The 19,386-nt window shown below is 40.8% G+C and overlaps 1 protein-coding gene across 1 annotated transcript in view; it reads left to right on the top strand.

Moving 5' to 3' along the window:
• The window catches only part of LOC121650940 (cytosolic phospholipase A2 beta-like), a 45,518-nt gene that overhangs the window by 24,721 nt on the left and 1,411 nt on the right, over positions 1–19,386 (top strand). The window contains exons 7-12 of the mRNA XM_042002790.1: positions 12,458–12,523; positions 12,605–12,745; positions 12,909–13,055; positions 13,139–13,222; positions 13,414–13,568; positions 17,503–17,674. Of these exons, the coding sequence (XP_041858724.1) occupies positions 12,458–12,523; positions 12,605–12,745; positions 12,909–13,055; positions 13,139–13,222; positions 13,414–13,568; positions 17,503–17,674 (765 nt within the window). The remainder of the gene's footprint in view (positions 1–12,457; positions 12,524–12,604; positions 12,746–12,908; positions 13,056–13,138; positions 13,223–13,413; positions 13,569–17,502; positions 17,675–19,386) is intronic.

The following is a 19,386-nucleotide window of genomic DNA, read 5'->3' as shown; positions in this document are numbered from 1 at the left end:
TAAAATAAGTTATGTCAACAATTTTTCATGTGAGCAATTTTTTAATAAGGATGTGTGTAGCTGCAGGGATGTACTACTATTTTATATAAAAAAGAAAAAAAACTCCACCACCTTTCATATTTTTCACTGCAGCAGATATCTGAATGATAATGCATCAGCAGGGTGCACTGTTTGGCTGATAAACAACAGAAAAATAAAGCTGGCATGTAACTCGTTAAAACAGGAGCATTTTTCATTTATAAGCGATTGGAATGTGAAACAAACTCTAAAAATGCTGCTTCACTGAAAATGCACATCAGGCTTGTTTCCATGAGCTTGTTTCCAGTTTTTTACTGTTAATCTACAACCATTTACGAGTGATTGCCTTTTTAGCTGCCACTGTGTTGTGTTTCCGGGTAACATCAGAATAACACTCTTCAACGTCCAATGAGGGTTTCTTTTTAATGAACACTTTCACCGTCCTTATCAGTCCACCATCTTACACACTTCTTCTCCGTTCTAGTTCTCTCGACACCACCTAGTGGTACGGAGTAGCACATATTACTAGACACAACATCTCCTCTCTCTTTAAGAATAACCTTCCTTAAAAGAATTAGCAGAACAGTAGAATAAGTAATTAGCCCGTAAACTAAACAGTTCTGAAACACATATTTTAAACAACTTAGCAACTGAAATACATTATACTTATCTCCTTAAGCAGTACGAAATAATGCAACTGAAGACTTAGGCAAAATATGTAAGTTTACCGGCATATACTAAATTAAGTCTTATGTACTTATAACACTTACACATAACTTGAGTAACCCAAGGTATAGTACAATCTTGATTCCAAAATACCGTATACACCGTTAATACATTTATGGCATCACATAGTCCTTGTGCCAACCAGGCTTATATCTGGTACGCGGCAGTTTCTTGGGAGCAGATGTAGCATCCTTAGTGTGTGAAAACCTGGAAGTACCAGAGTTTTGTTCAGTCATTGTAGGGAAGTGGGCAAGGTGTGAAGCATTCCAAATCCTGCCATCACTGAGCAAGAAGGAGTGTTTGCCTTTGGTCTTCCTTACGATTTCAGGAGGTGTGAACCTGGGATGGCCTTTAGCCACATGATGTGGTTTTCTTATCCTCACCCTCTCTCCTGACCGGAAAAGCGGCTTTCTTGCGGAACGTTTGGTGTCAGTGTAGGCTTTCATGTTTTGCTGACGTTCACGAACTCTGCGGCGTGCAAAGTCATGTAGAGCAGAATCAGCTGGAGGCAAGGAAAGAATGTTCAGTTTAGTGCGCATTTTCCAACCATACAAGAGTTCATGCGGAGAAGTAGATGTTGTTGCATGTGGTGTTGCACGGTAGGCGTGAAGCCAATCCATAACTGTCTCTTGCCATGGCATGGAGTGTTGTATTGCAGTTTGGATGCATGATCTGAGTGCACGATGAAACCTTTCAATGGCTCCGTTAGCAGCCGGGTAGTACACTGATGTTCTGTTGTGAGAGATATTTCTCTGCTGGAGGAAAGAAGCAAACGCATCGGAGGTAAACTGTGTACCATTATCTGTGACAATGTTTTCAGGGTTTCCATGACGACTGAAAACAGAAGACAGAAACTTAATGACATCACCGGATGTGGCAGTAGGTGAAAAAGCAACTTCCGGCCATTTAGAGTAATAATCAGTAAGGGTGACGGCAAATCTGCAAGCAGGGTCAGCAGTTTCAAAAGGTCCAACAATGTCTAGACCAAGTTTTTTCCATGGTCCATCAGGCAGTGGAATAGGCTGAAGTGGAGCAGGATGTGTGTGAGCAGTCTTGTCATTTAACTGGCAAGTGACACATGCAGCAATGAAAGAGTGTACGTCAGAGTCCATTTTCGGCCACCAGTAGAGATCTCTTAAGCGCTGTTTTGTGCGGACAATCCCCTGGTGACTCTCATGAGCAAGCGTGATGAGTGCAGCTCTTACTGAAAGTGGTGCAATAAGTCTGGAACCCCTGAGAATGTAGTTATCCACTGTAGAGAGCTCATCTCTAATTTTGTGGTAAGGGGCAAGAATGTCAGAAACAGATTTAGTGGATGGCGGCCAGCCATTTCCAATCTGGGCACGAAGAGCAGACAGTTCAGGGCAAGAAGAACATGCCGAGTCAAAGTCAGTCACAGAAAGTGCAGATAAAGTAGCAGAAATGTGTGCAACCATTTCAGGTTCTGGGTCCAGAGTAGAGTCAGTAGACACAGGTAAGGGAAGACGTGAGAGACAGTCAGCTGTGTAGTTCTGGGAACCTGGGCGGTAGATGACGTCATAGTCGAAACACAGCAATCGCGCTGACCAGCGAGCGATACGCATTCCAGCTCGACCGATTCCCTTTGTACTCAGGAGCGTTGTTAGCGCCTGATGATCTGTGCGGAGAGTGAAGCGGCGTCCCCACAAATATGTACGCCATTTCTCTGTAGCCCATACACAAGCAAGGGCTTCTTTCTCGACAGTTGAGTACTTACGTTCAGTCATAGTGAGCGTGCGGGAGGCAAAAGCTACTGGCTTTTCTGTACCGTCCTGTTGTATTTGAGCCATGACAGCTCCAAGGCCGTAGTCACTGGCGTCTGTAGAAATGACAACAGGCAGGGAAGAGTCAAAAAGTGAAAGTGCTGTACTATTCACAAGGAGTTGCTTAACTTCCTCAAAACTAGACTGTGCTGCAGGAGTCCATGTAAAACTGTCCTTGTCGTTGGCACATGCGCGCATAGGGGCCACAACCGTGGCAAAGTTGGGCAGGAACTTAGAGTACCAAGAAACAAGGCCCAGGAAAGATCTTAGGGCAGCAGCGTCTGAGGGTGAAGGAGCTTTAAGAACAGCGTCAATATGGTCCTGATCCGGAAGGATACCATCAGCTGTAATGACATGTCCTAGAAAACGCAGTGATGTTTTCCTGAAGTGACATTTTCCCTCATTGAGCACTAATCCAGCTTCTCTGAGCCTGTGGAGGACAGCACTGAGGTTTTGATTATGTTCTGAAGTAGTTTTCCCGAACACGATGAGGTCATCCAGGTAACTTTGGACACCTGGGAGATCTTTGAGGATTTCTGCCATCATTTTCTGGAAGGCAGAAGGGGCAGAAGCTAGACCATATGGGACTCTACAGAATCGAAATAGGCCCTCGTGTGTGATAAAAGCTGTAAGGTCTCTGCTCTCCTCATGTAGGGGCAGCTGGTAGTATGCATTGGCCAAGTCAATTGAGGAGAACATTTTTGCACCTTGTAGGTTTGTGAAGATTTCCTCCATATGAGGCAAGGGGTAGCAATCGGTGATGATGGCTTTGTTTGGTTCTCGCATATCTGCACACATTCGTATGCCACCATTTTTACGTCCTGTCACCACAATGGGTGAAACCCAGGGTGAAGCATCAATCCTTTCAATGACATTTGCCTTTTCTAAGCGGGCTAGTTCTGCGGACACAGAAGCTCTCACAGCAAATGGCAGACGTCGTAGTTTCTGGCGAACAGGTCTGACTGAAGGGTCAATTTTCACTTTGTGCACAAAGGCAAGCGCGCAGCCAATGTCAGGCACAACCGGAATGCAAGGTGAAGGTGATGAGTCTGTGGTCATCACAGGTACAGGAGGAACTGCTTGCGGAGAGAGAACAGTGTTGCCTTTAATGCAGATGTTTAAGGCTTCCATCAGGTCTCGTCCGAGCAAAGGTGTACCCTGTTTCACGACAAAGAATGTAGCTGGGGTAGTTACAGTACCTCTAGTCACTTTGACACATAAACAGCCTGTTACAGGAATTTTTCCTCTGGTGTATGTTACCAACTTAAGTTCTGGAGGCTGCAGTGGTACGTCGGTAAAATATTTCGAGTAGATGTGATGGGGCAGGATAGATACTGCAGAGCCTGTATCTATGATCAGTTCAATGTCTTTAGTGGGGCAAGCAGGTGTACTGATTTTAATCCCACATTGTAGTTTCTTAGGTGCATGCAAGGAATTTCTCAGATATAGCACAGTAAGGTCAGGTAAATGTACTTCACGGACCTCTCCGGACTTGGATGAACGGCAAACACGAGCAAAGTGTCCAATTTTGTAGCATGATTTACATGTGACCTTAGCAGCAGGACATTTGGCAAAGTTAGCAAGATGTTTACTTGAGCCACACCTAAAGCAGATCTGGGCAGGCTTGGAAGAAGCAGGAGAGCCAGGCTGACTAGTATTTCGTTTGTACTTGTTTCTTTTAGAGTGTAACTGGGGCTGTACAGCTTGGACTGGAGCACTGTCATCTGCAGCTATTGTTTTAGCTTGATGGGCTGCTGATTCCATGTGTATTGCGAGTGTAATAGCTTTATCTAGCGTCAGCTCTGGTTCAAGTAAAAGTCTTTCTCTTATGCTAGAGGTAATGACATGTTCGACTAACTGGTCGCGGATCATTTCATCCGTTTTATCGTCGAATCCACATTTGGAAGCAAGGTCGCGTAATGCGGCAACATACTGTGCAACAGTCTCGTGTAGTGCCTGCTTCCGCTTCCTGAAAGCATGTCGTCCACAACCACGTTAACTCTCGGTGAAAAGTGCTTCTCTAGAGCAGTAACAGCTGAAGTAAAAGTGTCCCCCGTATTTGGTAAAGAGTAGAAAAGCCGTTGTCCCTCCGTTCCTAAGCAGTGAAGTAAGGTTGCTCTCCGTCTGGCGTCAGGCCAGGCATTTCCTGATGCATTAATAACAAGCAAGTAATTGTTGAACATACGCATCCACGTGTCGAAGGGCAGCGCTGGTTCTCCGGGACACGGTAAAAACATTGTAGGCGGATGGACATTTGCAGCCATGTTCCGTCAGTAGCAGGACGACGTTGAAAAAAAAAGGGGCAGAAACGTTGGTTCTCTCGTCGCCAATTTTGTTGTGTTTCCGGGTAACATCAGAATAACACTCTTCAACGTCCAATGAGGGTTTCTTTTTAATGAACACTTTCACCGTCCTTATCAGTCCACCATCTTACACACTTCTTCTCCGTTCTAGTTCTCTCGACACCACCTAGTGGTACGGAGTAGCACATATTACTAGACACAACACACTGTCATTATTTTTAGAAGGTATTTATCATTACCTGCTATCTCATCCTGAAAGTCTGAGATAGAGGGTGGTACATGTCCGTGGGAGCTAGTGTTCTAGTGTATCCTGCATGGCTCTCCATGTATTTTCCCAAAATGAATCTAATTTTGGACAGCTCCAGAAAATGTGGTGGTGGTTTGTTACATCATCTCAACAATCTCTCCAGCATTTATGTTCATTGGGGTACGCATATGTTTTCATTTCAAGGGTAACAACAAAATCTCATAAGGTTCTTCCAACTAAATTCATGCCAATACCCCGAGCAAGGTGTAGTAATTACTGAAATACACATATTCCCCCATTGCCTATTAGTTATTTTTAGGTTTAGTTCTTTCTCCCATCTTTCCTTAACGTATGCCGTAGCGGTTCCCCTGTTTTTCATTATACCGTGATACAGATGTTGAGATAATAGATTTAGTCATACCCTTAAATGCTTTCACAAACATTTGTGTTATCTCACTGGGTTCCAAGGTTTCCTCCTTTTTCTGGAATACTTTAAGGTAGTATTGTCATATCTGTAGATACCTAATGAAATCAGACCTGTCTAAACTGTATTTCTCCCTTAGTATCTGGAAGCTTGCTAAGGTGTTATTTTCTATTTTACTACAGTACTTAGTAAGACCCTTTTTTATCCAGCACTTAAATCCCGAGTCTATAGCATTCGGTATGAATTCTGTGTCATATGCAACCCACCTCAGTTTTCTTATGTGATTCCATAAGTTTAATTGTTTGATTACATTAAACCAGGAGCTCAGTGTGTGTAAAACCAGTGAGTTAAGATATTTCTGATATTTCATCATTAATTTATTATCACTGACCATGGATAATATTGGGATGCCTTTGACTTCCTTTCCCATGTTTTCCATGTCGTTCCACTTTGCTTCATATTTTCCATCACACCAAAGGACTACGTATTTCATTTGGGCAGCATGATAATAATCTCTAAGGTTAGGAAGTCCCAGGCCACCTCTCTTCTTGCTGAGTAGTAGGGTATTGTATCTGATTCTTGGTTTCTTTCCTTTCCATACAAATAAATCAGTTTACCCCATTCACGAAATTGAGTAGTTGGTATCATCATCAGTAGTGACACAAACAAGTACAGCAGTCTAGGTAGGATAGAAGTTGTAACAGTCTTGATTCTCTCACTAAAATAATTTAAAGGAATAGACCATTTACTAAGATCCTCCTTGATTACTTTATTTATGTTTCATAATTTCTCGTATACAGCTCGCTTGGGCTGTGCGTTAACCAAACACCAAAATATTTAATTGCTTTTCAAGACCAGTCAGTGGCTATCCTTTTTTTAAGATCAAGTGATGGGTTGTAGTTACGTGTTAATATGTGACTTTTGTATATTAAGTTTATAACCTGAGTATGTGCCAAATGAATCCTGGAGATCTAGGAGGATTGGGAGACTAGTGTCTGGGTGGTTTAATAGTATAGCAAAACATCATCGGCATACATTGCTATTTTATGTCCGTCATAATTAATTACAATTCCTTGTATATTGTTGTTTTCTCTTATTGCTTGAGCTAGTGGTTCTGAGTAGAGTGCGAAGAGGATTGGCGGGAGCGAGCATCCCTAGGGGGTAGATCTTTCTAATTTTAGGCAGTCAGTAAGACATCCGTTTACCTTGATTTTTGCTGTAGGAGATGAGTTGTTAATTGCTTTTTCATTGAAACCAAATTGTTCCAAGACTAAGAACAAATATTCCCAGCTAACACAATAAAACGCCTTTTCGGCATCTAAACTGGCCACTACGGCAGATGTTCCCATTTTTTGATATTATCTTGTACTTGTCGACCTTGTACAAAGCCAGATTGGTAACTGTCTATTAACTCGGAGATAAAAGAATTTAGTCTACTTGACATGATGGAAGTATGAAATTTGTAGTCCTGCTTTAATATCGAAATTGGTCTATGTGAACTGCATAAGGTTTTATTTTATTTTTGCCCTCTTTTGGAATAACCATAATTATGGCTTCCTTCCAGGCGGAGAGGGCATTTTGTCCATTGTCCAGTTAATGAGTGCAGAAGAGTTGCCATCAGATCTTCCCTAAAGAGTTTGCACCATTCTGTAGACCTTCACTTCCTGGCGTATTATTGTTGTTTAATATATTCAATGCTTCTATTACTTCCCTTTCTGTTGTTCGTAACGTTAAATAATCATTTTGGTGCTTTCCATTTGAGGGTACATCCAGGGAATTTAAAAAATCTATGATATCTTTTTTACTTTCCTATTTTGGTCGTGAGTAGAGCTGTTTGTAATATCACTGGAATGCTGCATCAATTTCTTCTAAATCGGCACAAGTTTGTCCTGTTATGGCGTTTACTATTTTGTATACTGATTGCATAATCTGTTGTTTTTTTTTTGTTTGTTTGTTTGTTTTGTTTTTTTCATATTTTCCTTGCCAATACTTTTGTAGCTCTGGTCCCTATTTTGTAATATGTCTGTTTTAGAAATTTGTAATTTTTTCTCCATTTCTTCTTTATAAATAGACAAGATTGAGTTCTCTGATTTTGTCAATTAGCTGCGGGTTTTGCGTCTCACTGTGATGTTTTTCAAGATGTTTAAGTTTATATTCCCTATCTTTCCTGATTGCTGAGCTGAGAGATATTAATTTCCCCCTGACAACTGCTTTTAAGGTATCCCATAGTATATTTGGGTCCACTTCTCCGTTATCATTAATCTCTAAAAAAAGTCTTAATTTCAGATCAGAGCTTGTTGAAAAACTGATTTTGTATTGAACTGACTTGTGTTAAGCCTCCAAATCGTTTTTCTTGGTCTGCCATCCGAATGGAATTTAAGATATTCCCTAATCCTATGTCTGTCATTTTGGAACATAAAAAATTGTCTATCCTCGAGTAAACAGTTTGACAAGCAGAATAGAAGATATAGTGACGGGTGAAGATCTCGCCATACATCGAATAAGTCCGCTTCAACCAGGCCCCTCTGCAGCAACCTAGCTTAAGGTGATGTGATCTTTTTGCTGTTAGATGTGTGTTAAAGTCTCCTCAAAAATTAGTGTCTCTTGGGACTCAGAGCCTATCAGTTCAAGGATCTTTTTTGTCAATAGATCACTTTGTGGAGGCAGGTAAGCACATAGAAGAGTGGTCAAATTATTTTCTATTTTACCTTGTATTAAAACATATTTCCCTTCCCTGTCCCTAAGCTCCCAAATCAGTTCAAAATTAACTGAATTGTGTATTAGAATTGCAACTCCCCTCTTATGTCCTGTTTTGAAGGTGCTATAAAATGTGTTCTCAAAATCAAATTTCTTTAACTTGTCATGTTCATTTGCAGACAGATGTGTCTCCTGTAAGAAAATTATTTGATTCTTTTCCTCTTTTCATTTTTGTCTTTACTTTGCTTCTCTTAACTGGATTGTTCAGTCCATTAACATTCCAAGATGCAATTCTTAAGTTATTGTGGGCCACAGCCATGATCCAGTCCACAAATGCCAGCAACATAAACAACAGTACTGTGTCAATATAAAAAAAAACATTAACGTGAACATTAAGAACTGAAACAACAGTTACTTCCATCCTCAGGGTCTTACCTTGCCCTGTCTTCTTACATTGTTGGAGATTCGATCCTACTACTAGGAGGGGCTCCATCTTTTAATACCGTATATGCGGATATTATTGCAGCGGATCTTCCTTCCAAGTCCATTATTTTGACTTGAAGCACCTTTTGATATTTAAGTGCATGAAGCAGAGTGTCTCCATTAGTCGTCTCTGTTTCATGCTCTCATTTTATGAGAACACTATTTGTATTCTGGCGGGTTTTTGCAACTATAGACTAGAAGAGTTACAGAGCTTTTCAGGTCTGGAGTCTGTGGTTGCCAGTCCATGTATGAAAATGGTGTCTCCTGGTCCCTGAACCAATCTTTCACAATCTGTCTATCTATCTATCTATATATATATATATATATATATATATATATATATATATATATATATATATATATATATATATATATATATTAAAACTTAATTGCTTAACAGCTCTCATTGCTGTTTTGTAAATACTCAGTTGTAAAGTTTTAATATATAGGCTAGGTTCACACTGCAGGCTAAAGTGACCCAAATCCGATTTTTTCAAATGCGACCCAGGCCACTTGGATATGTGGTCTTTTGCCATGCGACTTCAGTCTGAACGGCCAGAGGGGTATTGCACGAAACCAGAATAAAGAAATCCAGGATGATTAAGCAAGCCCAGCTTGACCTAGCTTGCGCGGCCTATCCTGGCTTAGTTGATTGCACGTTTGCTGAGCCAGGATGAGAAGGTGCAGCTAGGTTAAGCCAGGTGAAGATAGTTGGGATAAGTGCGTGTGCACGGCATACTGAAGCAGACCTCGCGATCGCTCACAGAATCACCGATGGGGAAATGGATAAAAGTCGCGCGTCCTACGTCACGGCCTCTGAACAACAGCTCCTGACGGAGTTCTCTGACGAAGTTAAGGATATTATAAGGAAAAAAGGCAATACCAATGCCATAAGTAAAGAACGCGAGAGAGCCTGGCAGACAATAGCCGACCGGCTCAATGCGTAAGTGGTCAAAAACTGTACAATTAATAAACAGTGCTCCACTGGAACTGTCATAATTAGGCTACAATTAAAGGATTACTTTTCAAATCCACTAACTGTTGTATACTTTAAGAGTGACAAGCAGGTGCATGTTACTCAGGAAATGTAGAGTATGATTAGGTGCAAACAATTATCCACAATGTGTCATTTAATCTATTTTCCTCATGTAACGTTTTTATCTATTTTATCTTTCTGTCCTTCATAAAGGACAAACCTGTCTGGCCATAAAAGGACCTGGCAGCAAGTAAAAATTAAATATAAGAACATTTTGCAGGCTGGTAAGTGACTCCAAAGTAGATAATCGTGAACAAATGAGGTGAATAGATGAGGTGTCTGCTGACATGTTCAATGTCTGTATGATTGTAGCAGTTAAAAAAAAGGCCTATAAACTGGCACAGGGGGCGGCCCACCAAGCCAGGATGTGACTCCAGCAGAGGAACTGGCCTCCATTTAAATAAAGGGAGGCCAGTGATGGAGGGGATCCAGGGAGGGACAATAACTGACTCTGTCCCAGCCACAGAAACTGTCCGCTTCATACACGGTACATCACGTACTGCAATTCTACTGTACATGGAACACAATCAAATATAATATAGTGTCTGACTTTGGATAACCTTGCAGTGTCTGGGAACACAATTACACTTTTGGAACCACCAGAAGATGATCCGGTTAGTACAGTGTCTCAAAATCACAGGCTTGGTATGTTCTGTGAAATCTTAATCCGAGTCCTCTCGCTGCATGTATACGGCAGGGGGAAGGCACATCTGCAGCTGCAGAATGCACGTCTGCAGATGAGGAGACTGTGTCAGTGGAGTCCAGAAGGCTTGAGGCATGTCAGTTTTATGGGATTGGCCTGCTTATTTATTCCATGAAGGATATGAAGTCAGTGATGTGGTGCTAATAGAAAATGTGTAGCAGGACCCGGATGCTGCACAGTCTCCTAAGCGGCCTGGTAACATTGTGAGTATTGGTTAAAGTAAATCTACGTTATGCACAAATCCTGCTGTGCTAACTGACATTTCCTTTACAGACTTCACAAACTGTCAGAACGCTTTATTCAGGGCACCTGGAGAGAGAGAAAGAGCTGGCAGATGTTAAAAGCTGACTCAAAAAGAGCAAGCTCCAAGGAATGGAGCTGGATCTTGAGATTAAACGCCGCACACTCAGAAAACTGGACCTGGAAATCCAGTAACCGAAAATCTGTATCTCTCAATGACATAGTCATCTCCAAAGGCCAGGGGATGTGAGCTGTCCCTGAAGACTCGTTCATGTCTGAATGCTCTTCTGAGGATGCGGGCTTCCTCGTCCAGCACATCCTCCGAAAAAGGGCAAGCCATTATGAAGAGGGACCAGGTGAAGGGGAGTTGGACCTGAATATTCTACATTGCCCTCGTCACGGATTTCTTTGAATACACCTTTGTAACCTCATCCGCTGTGTTTTGTAATATCAATTAATGCAATAAAACACATATTTATAAAACCTCTGACAGCAATTTGACGAGCAGGCTTCATTAGCATAGCAATATAACACTTGGCCTGAGTAATAATACTGCAACTCGAATCCATATAAAAAGGCTGCTGCGATTACGAACAGATTTCGATTAAATGTACAGTGACTGTATATGTAATATTTTAATACTGGATGACTAAAATGACGCGCCATACTTAGGAAGACCATGGACATGCTGTAAAACACATTAATTCCTCACAGAATTGACGTTGGACATGCAGGTGACTCGCTAGGATTAATCTTCCGGCAGTTAGCCTGGTCTGGAGCAGGCTAGCTGCAGCGGATAAATCACCACAGTAACTTGGCCGGGTTTAGTTTGAGCTGCTTTCATGCAACCGACTTAGGGCTAAATTCAGCCAGGATAACCAACATATCCCGGCTTAATCCCTTATCTTGGTTTCAGGCAATACCCCTCAGGTTGCATTAATCCGACCCACACATCATACACAACATTGTTTACAAACTCTTATCTGTAAAGGCGCTCACATCACTCTCCCATCGACTACTTACCCACACGTTTCTTTGTATAGACGTTGCTGCCACTGCTCCACAAAATGCCATGACCAAAAATCTGGCTCTCTTCTTTTGCAATCTACTCCTTAAAATGATGGCATCAAAAATGTGCTGGCTACGGTTGGATAATAAATTAAAAATTGTAACATAAGCTCCGCTGTCACCGTCCATGTTTACTTCCCCAAACACGAAGACGTCACGTCGTCATGTCTTCTACGCATGCGGGACACTTTTGGTGCGCCTAAGGTTCATACAGGAGATCACACACAAGTCGCATTTAATTGGAAATGTGAACGGACTCTCAAAAAAATCCGAAATTAGCATTATGCCCTGCAGTGTGAACCTAGCCATAGATAGATAGATAGATAGGTCTGTTTTATAATGTGGGACAGTATTCAAAGTTGGCATTTCACTGTGAGTTCTCCTCTTGTAATTTGGATGATTTGTATCCACAGTAAAATATTTACTTGTGACTGTTTTATTTTTGTTTGTTTGTTTGTTTTTGTTGTTGTTGTTTTTTTTAAGTTTGACTACTGTGGTGAAACTATGCAATAACAATATAATATCTGGCTAAAGGGGACTTGAAATATTCATACAAAGATAGCTTTTAGCAGTAAATTAGATTTAAAAGGTGTCATAACTACTAGATGCTGTCAGAAATCCTCACAGTTAATATCAAACACGTTGCAAATAGTTCTGCAAGGTGCACATACGTACATATCATGAACCCACTGATTGGACTGTTTGTAATCCTCATTGTTTTCATTGTGCAGGTGTTTTAGGCTGTGCCCTGGCTCATGGGGAGATGGTCAGAGAGTTCATCCCTCCTTGGCTGAATGGTGATCACAGTTTAACATTCATACCTGCTTAACTGTATCCTGGATGTCTTACCTTACACATTTTCTTTGTGTTTGTTTCAGTGCCTGAACACGTAGATAACAATGCCCAGGAGTATCTTCGTGTATACAATGCCCTTAATAATCTGATCACCTTGATCAAAAGCACCATTGAGGATCCCGCTGCCCTATCTGACCTGGACACGCTGCAAAAATTACTAGAAGGTAGAAGAGTGTGTTGAATATCTTAGTTTTTGTGAGATTTATGAGATTGCCATTGGTGAGACTTGGAGGAAAATATGTTTCAGATTTCATCTGTTCAACTGATGATGCAGCAAAATGTCTCTCTGAATGCCACTGTTCCCCATTGCATCCCTATCTTTTCCAGACAAGATCAATTCTAATGAGACTGTGCTGCTGGAGTCAAAGAGCCCAGAGGAAAAAAAAGATATTTTCCAGCAGTGGAGCCTAGATCTGCTGAAGGCAGTTGAGATCTGGAGCCAAAGCCTGGAGGATGGAGCTTTCAAAACACATGGTCAGTGTACTTTAGAGCTGTTTGAAAGCTAAACTTTGCAAGAAGAAACACATTTCTTTACATTTTTAATGTGCTTTTCCCAGTTTCTCTTCTTACCAAGCAAATCCTTCCTCTCGTCGTGAAATGGGAGTGGGGAACAACCAACAATTTCCTCTACCAGTATCAGGGTGAGAAGGCAGATTTATTCTTATCTGTCACTTTTTGGTGTCCTCTCACTATATTTATTCAGCCATTGTGGGCAGGTGTTTCAAAATCCACGTTAGCAGCTAGCATTTAGCAGGAAGCGCTAACAACCCCAAAGAGAAATGTGTTATTTTTAACAATTTATCATAAAATTTTCTATTTCTGTTGCCGACAGATTCCTCTATTCCAGCTTGCCTCAGCTCTAAAGAACGATTTCACCTGGTCGATGCTGGGCTGCTGATCAACGTTGCCTACCCATCATTTCTGGGGGACAAAAGAGACATTGACCTCATCATTGCACCAGAGTACAGTGCTGGGAACATGTTTGAGGTACTGTAAAATGATCCATAACATTAAAATCAGGTCCAGGTAAAGTAGGATTCCTCTCCTGCATGTTCTGCTCGGAAAACCTGCATCCCTATTCTGTTGCCTAAACACTTTTGAAAAGCAGTCACCAGAACCGGCCTGACGCATAAGCGAACGGGTGTGGGTCGGGACGAATTTTGTGGTGTTTCCACATGCAAAAACTGGTAAGGGTACCCTAATATCCAACCCAACTGTCATATTTTGTTGGGACCCTTCCGTTGGGGTATCGATCTAACAGCCCTGACCTAAAAAGGTGGAGTTTGACACACTGCAATCTGTTGATTGGTTGAGAAAAAAATCACTTCATGTGTGACCTGGTACGACCTAAAAACAAAGCAGGAATGGCTCCTTGTCTAGTTTTCTTTTTGTTGATTCAATGTTTGTTTAAAATGACATTACAAACACCAAGAAAGAAAACAAAAACTGTTGGATGACCGCTATTCTCCTCTTTTGTTTTTGAGTCGTGTTTTGCTTATACTTCAAGAAGTTGCTGCACTTGTAGCTGAGAAATCTATCGCTATCCAACTGATACTCCACCTCTCAGGTAAGGTTACGGTTGGCTGTGGAAACGCCACAAGGTTACAAACCATATCCATACCCTAACCGTCCTGACCTGACCCGCACCCATTGGTGGAAACGGGTGCCCGTTTTAGGCCCGTCACCAACACTAGGGCCCACCCCAAGAGCGGTTAGGTTTTTTGGTAAATGGTCTGTATTTATATAGCGCGTTACTGTACCAGGACTGATACCCAAAGCGCTTTACATTATACATCACATTCACCCATTCACACACACACACACTGATGGCAGAAGCTGCCATGCAAGGCGTTCAACCACGACCCATCATGAGCAATTTGGGGTTCAGTGTCTTGCACAAGGACACCTCCACATGAGCTCGAGAGGCCGAGGATTGAACCAGCAACCCTCAGACTATAAGACAACCACTCTATCCACTGATCCACCCCGCCCACAAATGTGTGAGTGATGATTCAAACATGCATTTGACAAAATATTATAAAATTTATATGATAAAAAGAACAGCATTATGTAAACAGATAACTGCTGGTAGAGTTGAGATCCTTGATGGGTCAGAGGGATACGGCCAAAGCCACTGCTCTTAAATCCGGGTGCCACTCTGACAGAAGTCTGCACTGCAAACTTAGGAACAAAGTCACCAAGCTTAATTTTATCAAAAAGAATGGACATTTTAAACAAAAAATCAATCATTCTGCAAATGACAGTAAAAAATTATGGAAATTTTTACATGCAAGAAGTCACATTACACTCATATGTATGTTGAATGTGCTGATCATTTTATTACTAAACCACGTGATATTGCTGACTATTTTAACAACTTTTTTATTAATAAGGTTGAACGTTTGAGATCTGGAACGCAACAGTATGATGTTAATTTAACACTTAATACAATCAATAATATTATGAAGGACAAAACATGTTCTTTCTCATTAAACACAGTCGACCGAGAGACTGTGGATAAGATGTTGCTCTCTTTGGCTGATGATGCTTCCCGGGTATAGATAACTTGGATGCAAAGGTGTTCAAGGTTGCTGCTGGACTTCTTCCTGAGCCAATCTGCCATATTTTCAACAGATGCATACTCAATGGGATCTGTCCAAAGTCTTGGAAGGGGGCTAAAATAATACCCCTCCCTAAAGACAGTAAGGCTAGTTTTACGGGTTCTAACTGCGGACATGTTAGTATTCTCCCTGTGCTCAGCAAAATGCTCGAGAATAATTTTTAATCAAATCTTTAATTATTTTAACTGTAATAATTTATTTGCAGTTGCCCAGCATGCGTTTAGAGCTGGTCACTCTACCAGCACAGCACTAATACACATGGATGACAATTGGTTAAAATCAGTAAACAACAAGGAATTAGTCGGTGCTGTGCTCTTGGATTTTACTGCTGCTTTTGATGTTATTGATCATGGCATTCTCACAGCTAAGCTCAAATGTTATGGCTTTTCTCACTCAGCATTGGCTTGGATCAAAAGTTAACTGTTAGGCAGAACGCAGCAGGTATTCTTTAATGGTAGCTTTTCTGCCAATAAGAATATGTCTTGTGGAGTCCTGCAGGGCAGTTGTCTAGTTCTTCTTTTATTCTCAGTTTTCATTAATGATCTACCTTGTGCTAGAAAAAATGCTGACCTGATCATGTATGCTGATGATTCCACTTTGTTCTGTTCTTCACCAACGGCAGCCATGTTGAGTGAGAGACTTCAGGTGGAATTTAACAACATAACCAAATGGGTCAGAATGAACCAGCTAGTATTAAATGCTGCTAAAACTAAATCCATTGTATTGGGTATGAGGCAAGCTCTTGCTAATGCTACAGCACTTAATTTGTTTGTAGGAGAAGTATCAGTCGAGGAGGTAACCAAGACCAAACTGTTGGTGTCAAATTAGATAATCTATTGACATGGTCCGACCAGATTGACCATATTGTTTCTGAGATGGATAGAGGCATTGCTATTTCTAGGAAATGCTCTGCCTACGTTCCACCTTCTGTGATGCAGAATGTAGTTAGGTCACTCGTTCTGGCTCATCTCGAGTATTGCCCTGTTATCTGGTCATGTGCCACTGCTACGCATCTTCAAACTGCTCAGAAGAGAGCTGCAAGACTAGTTCTTCATAGTTCTTTTCAGGCCAATGTAATTGAGATGCACAAGAAACTGTCATGGTTAACTGTAGATAACCAATTAAAATACTGCCTTATGATGTTTATGCACAGTGTGATATGGAAGGGCACTCCGCACTTTTTCAGGAGCAGATAAAATTTTTAGGGTCTTGCCATGGTCATAACACCCGGATTCATAGGGCTTCATTGGCTTGGAATAAACTCCCTGTTAATGTTAGACACACCAAAAATAAATTATCTTTTAAAACGTTACTTAAAAACAAATATTTTTTAAATGAACTGAGCTATTGTTGGTTGATTTTTTATGCAAATTTGTTTGGCACAACACAGCAGTCAGACCATCACTGTGCTGCTATCATGCTGGAAAGGACAAGTAAATAAACAAAAAGAACAAAAAACAAAAGAACAACGGTGTAGGATTCTGAAGCAACACCCAGAACCGTGTGTGTTAAGTTAAAAAGGTTTATTGACCAGGATTTCAGAGATTACTATGGAGACTTATAGAACCGAACAGCTGGAGGTTGAGGAATCAATGCAGGAGGCCACTTTTGGATCCGTCTCAGGAGTAGGCAGCAGACTGGTGTTAGTCTGGAATGGATGGACAGGCAGATGAGCAGGAAGTTATCCAGGAGATCTAATGTTTTGGAAGAGAAGGTCCAGAGCAGCAGATTTGTCTTAAAAAAAAACCCAAAACAAATTTCAGAAAATTCTCAAGGAAAATACTGGTGAATAAGGCCCAATGTCAGCGGTAAGATATTCAGATATCCTCGTTAGGGGTCTCTGTTTCTGCATACTGATTTCTGGTGTAATCACTGACCTTGTCACTAATAATCAACAGCAGCATCTGTACTGCTGCTTCATGCTTGTTTGATTTGTTTACTCAGAGTTTTTCTAAACTTTTTAAAAACAATTCTAATTTAAAATGCATTGTGCCTTTTTTTCCACACATGAAAAGATTTTCTTTTTCTTTTTTAGCATCTTAAAGGTACAGTACAAAGGATGTAGCCCCATCTAGTGGAAAAAAATTGCAAATAGTAATCAACAGAATACTTGGGCCATGTTAGTGCAACATGGTGATAAAATTTGCTTATTAAAATTAGTGAAAGCATAATTCATTGAAACTTTAATGAATGAATAATCTCTAATCTCACATATCAAAACTAAGAAGTTCTCATCACAAGAAGGAAAGCTGTGGTAGCTGAAGCTCTGAAACAATATTCATCCTCTCCTCCATTTACAGACTCTGACTCTTACAAGAAACTATGCAGCTGATGTGAAGAAGCCTTTTCCAGAGATCGATGAAAAGATCCTGGAGGACAAAGACTGGCCAAAGGACTGCTATGTGTTAGAGGGAAAAGACAAGGAGCCAACGATCATCTACATGCCGCTCTTCAACAGACAGAACTGCAAAGGTCTGTTTTAGGGATGGACGTATCGATACTCTGGAATCATTATTGCTATCTGTCAGTCAAAACATCAGATGTGATACTTTTAAATGTCCCGATCCTGCTGTGTCATTATAAAAACATGCAATTTGTTTTAACTTTTTGGTAATAATATTACATGCTGTGGTGTATTCTGTGTCACATGATTTTGGTAGCCTGTCAGATGTCGTGATGTCATCATAACGATGAAATTGGCGGATAATCTGCAAAACAACGGCCGATATTGGTAATTTTGAAAAGCGCTAATATCGGACGATGTAATCGGCCTGTCGAGTAATCAGTCGGGCCCTGGTGTAATCTCTACATTATCTCGTTGCCGCGCTTCAAGTTGGAGCTCATGATGTAAACTCTTAACAGTACCTGGGGGGCTGTGAAGTCTCCAGGAATTAACTGTAGCCAATGAATCACGTCCCTCACCACAGTAACACTTGTTTGATCACAGTTCACAGTACGTCATGTATTTAACATCATATTCACAGCTCACTGCTCGACACCATTACTACGTTTCATTTCCTCTCCTTCCTCAAGCTCAGGGTTTTTTCTCCAACCCGGAAGTTCAATTCTTCAGGTCATGAACACTCAAACGTAATCAGTATGACAAAACATTCAATAACGATAACATATATATTTAAAACACACATTTTAATTAGAAATTATTTACACATTTTAGTCTATTACTTATTTCAACATAGCACAAGAGGAGCCTTATACCCATAAGCCTCCCCTTGGCAAAGCAAATTTGTTCAGCACAATACAGCAACCAGATTATCATTCTGCTGCTTTGATGCTGGACATGACATGTTTTTAAAAAAATGTTTTATGAATTAACTTTGATTACATATTTTTCAATAAAAAACGTAGCCTTGTTATCATTATTATACATATTGTTTATTTAATAGCTGCTTAAATACTTTAATAAATTTAATAAATATTTAAAACATTCAATAAATAACAAATAACTCAATAAATAATTTAATAAATATTTAATAAAAACATTTTAACTTAAAAAAAATAAACTTAAAGGGAAGTAAACTGGGGAAAAAACTGGTCCAAACTGCTTCGTGGAAACCATACCTGCCTCTCTGGGGGAAGACGCTTCATGGCAGGTAGACTCAGGAGATAAACAGTGACTTCATCTCTCTGAAGCTTTCTCTCTTCATCTCTCTCTGGCTCCTTGGCCTCCTTCCTCCTCAGGTAATCTTCCAGCATTCCATCACTGGAATCTCTCCTCCTCTTGGCTGGCTTGGACAGAGAGGCTCGCCACTTCCTTCCCTTGCACTTCCTGCTCTGCTCGCCCTGCTTCCTCTTCCTGCTCTTCCTCCTCCTGAAGGATACCGATAGTGCTGTTAAATTACAACTAATCAGTAATTTATAGAAAAGTGGTTAAGTGAAGTGTGTGATTTAAAGAAACTAATATAAAAAAAATTTAAATAAATCTCCAATAAGATTGTAATTCTAAGTTTAAAAGGATGAGCCTACTTCCTTTGTGCCTCCATGTACTTCCACCCTTTCCTCTGCCTGCCTCCTGCCTGACCACTTTTCACAATTCCCTCCTCCCTCTTTTTTCTTATGTAGGTGTCCTGTAGATTTCTCCACAGCTTCTTTACCTCCTCCACTATTAAGTATACAAAATAGTTAAATGGTCTGTGATAAAGATTAAAAAGGTAACATTCACATGG

The sequence above is a fragment of the Melanotaenia boesemani genome, chromosome 2, assembly GCF_017639745.1.
Source record: "Melanotaenia boesemani isolate fMelBoe1 chromosome 2, fMelBoe1.pri, whole genome shotgun sequence".
Taxonomy (NCBI): domain Eukaryota; kingdom Metazoa; phylum Chordata; class Actinopteri; order Atheriniformes; family Melanotaeniidae; genus Melanotaenia; species Melanotaenia boesemani.
Note: the sequence above shows the minus strand (reverse complement) of the source record. Positions and strands in the feature narration are given on the sequence as shown.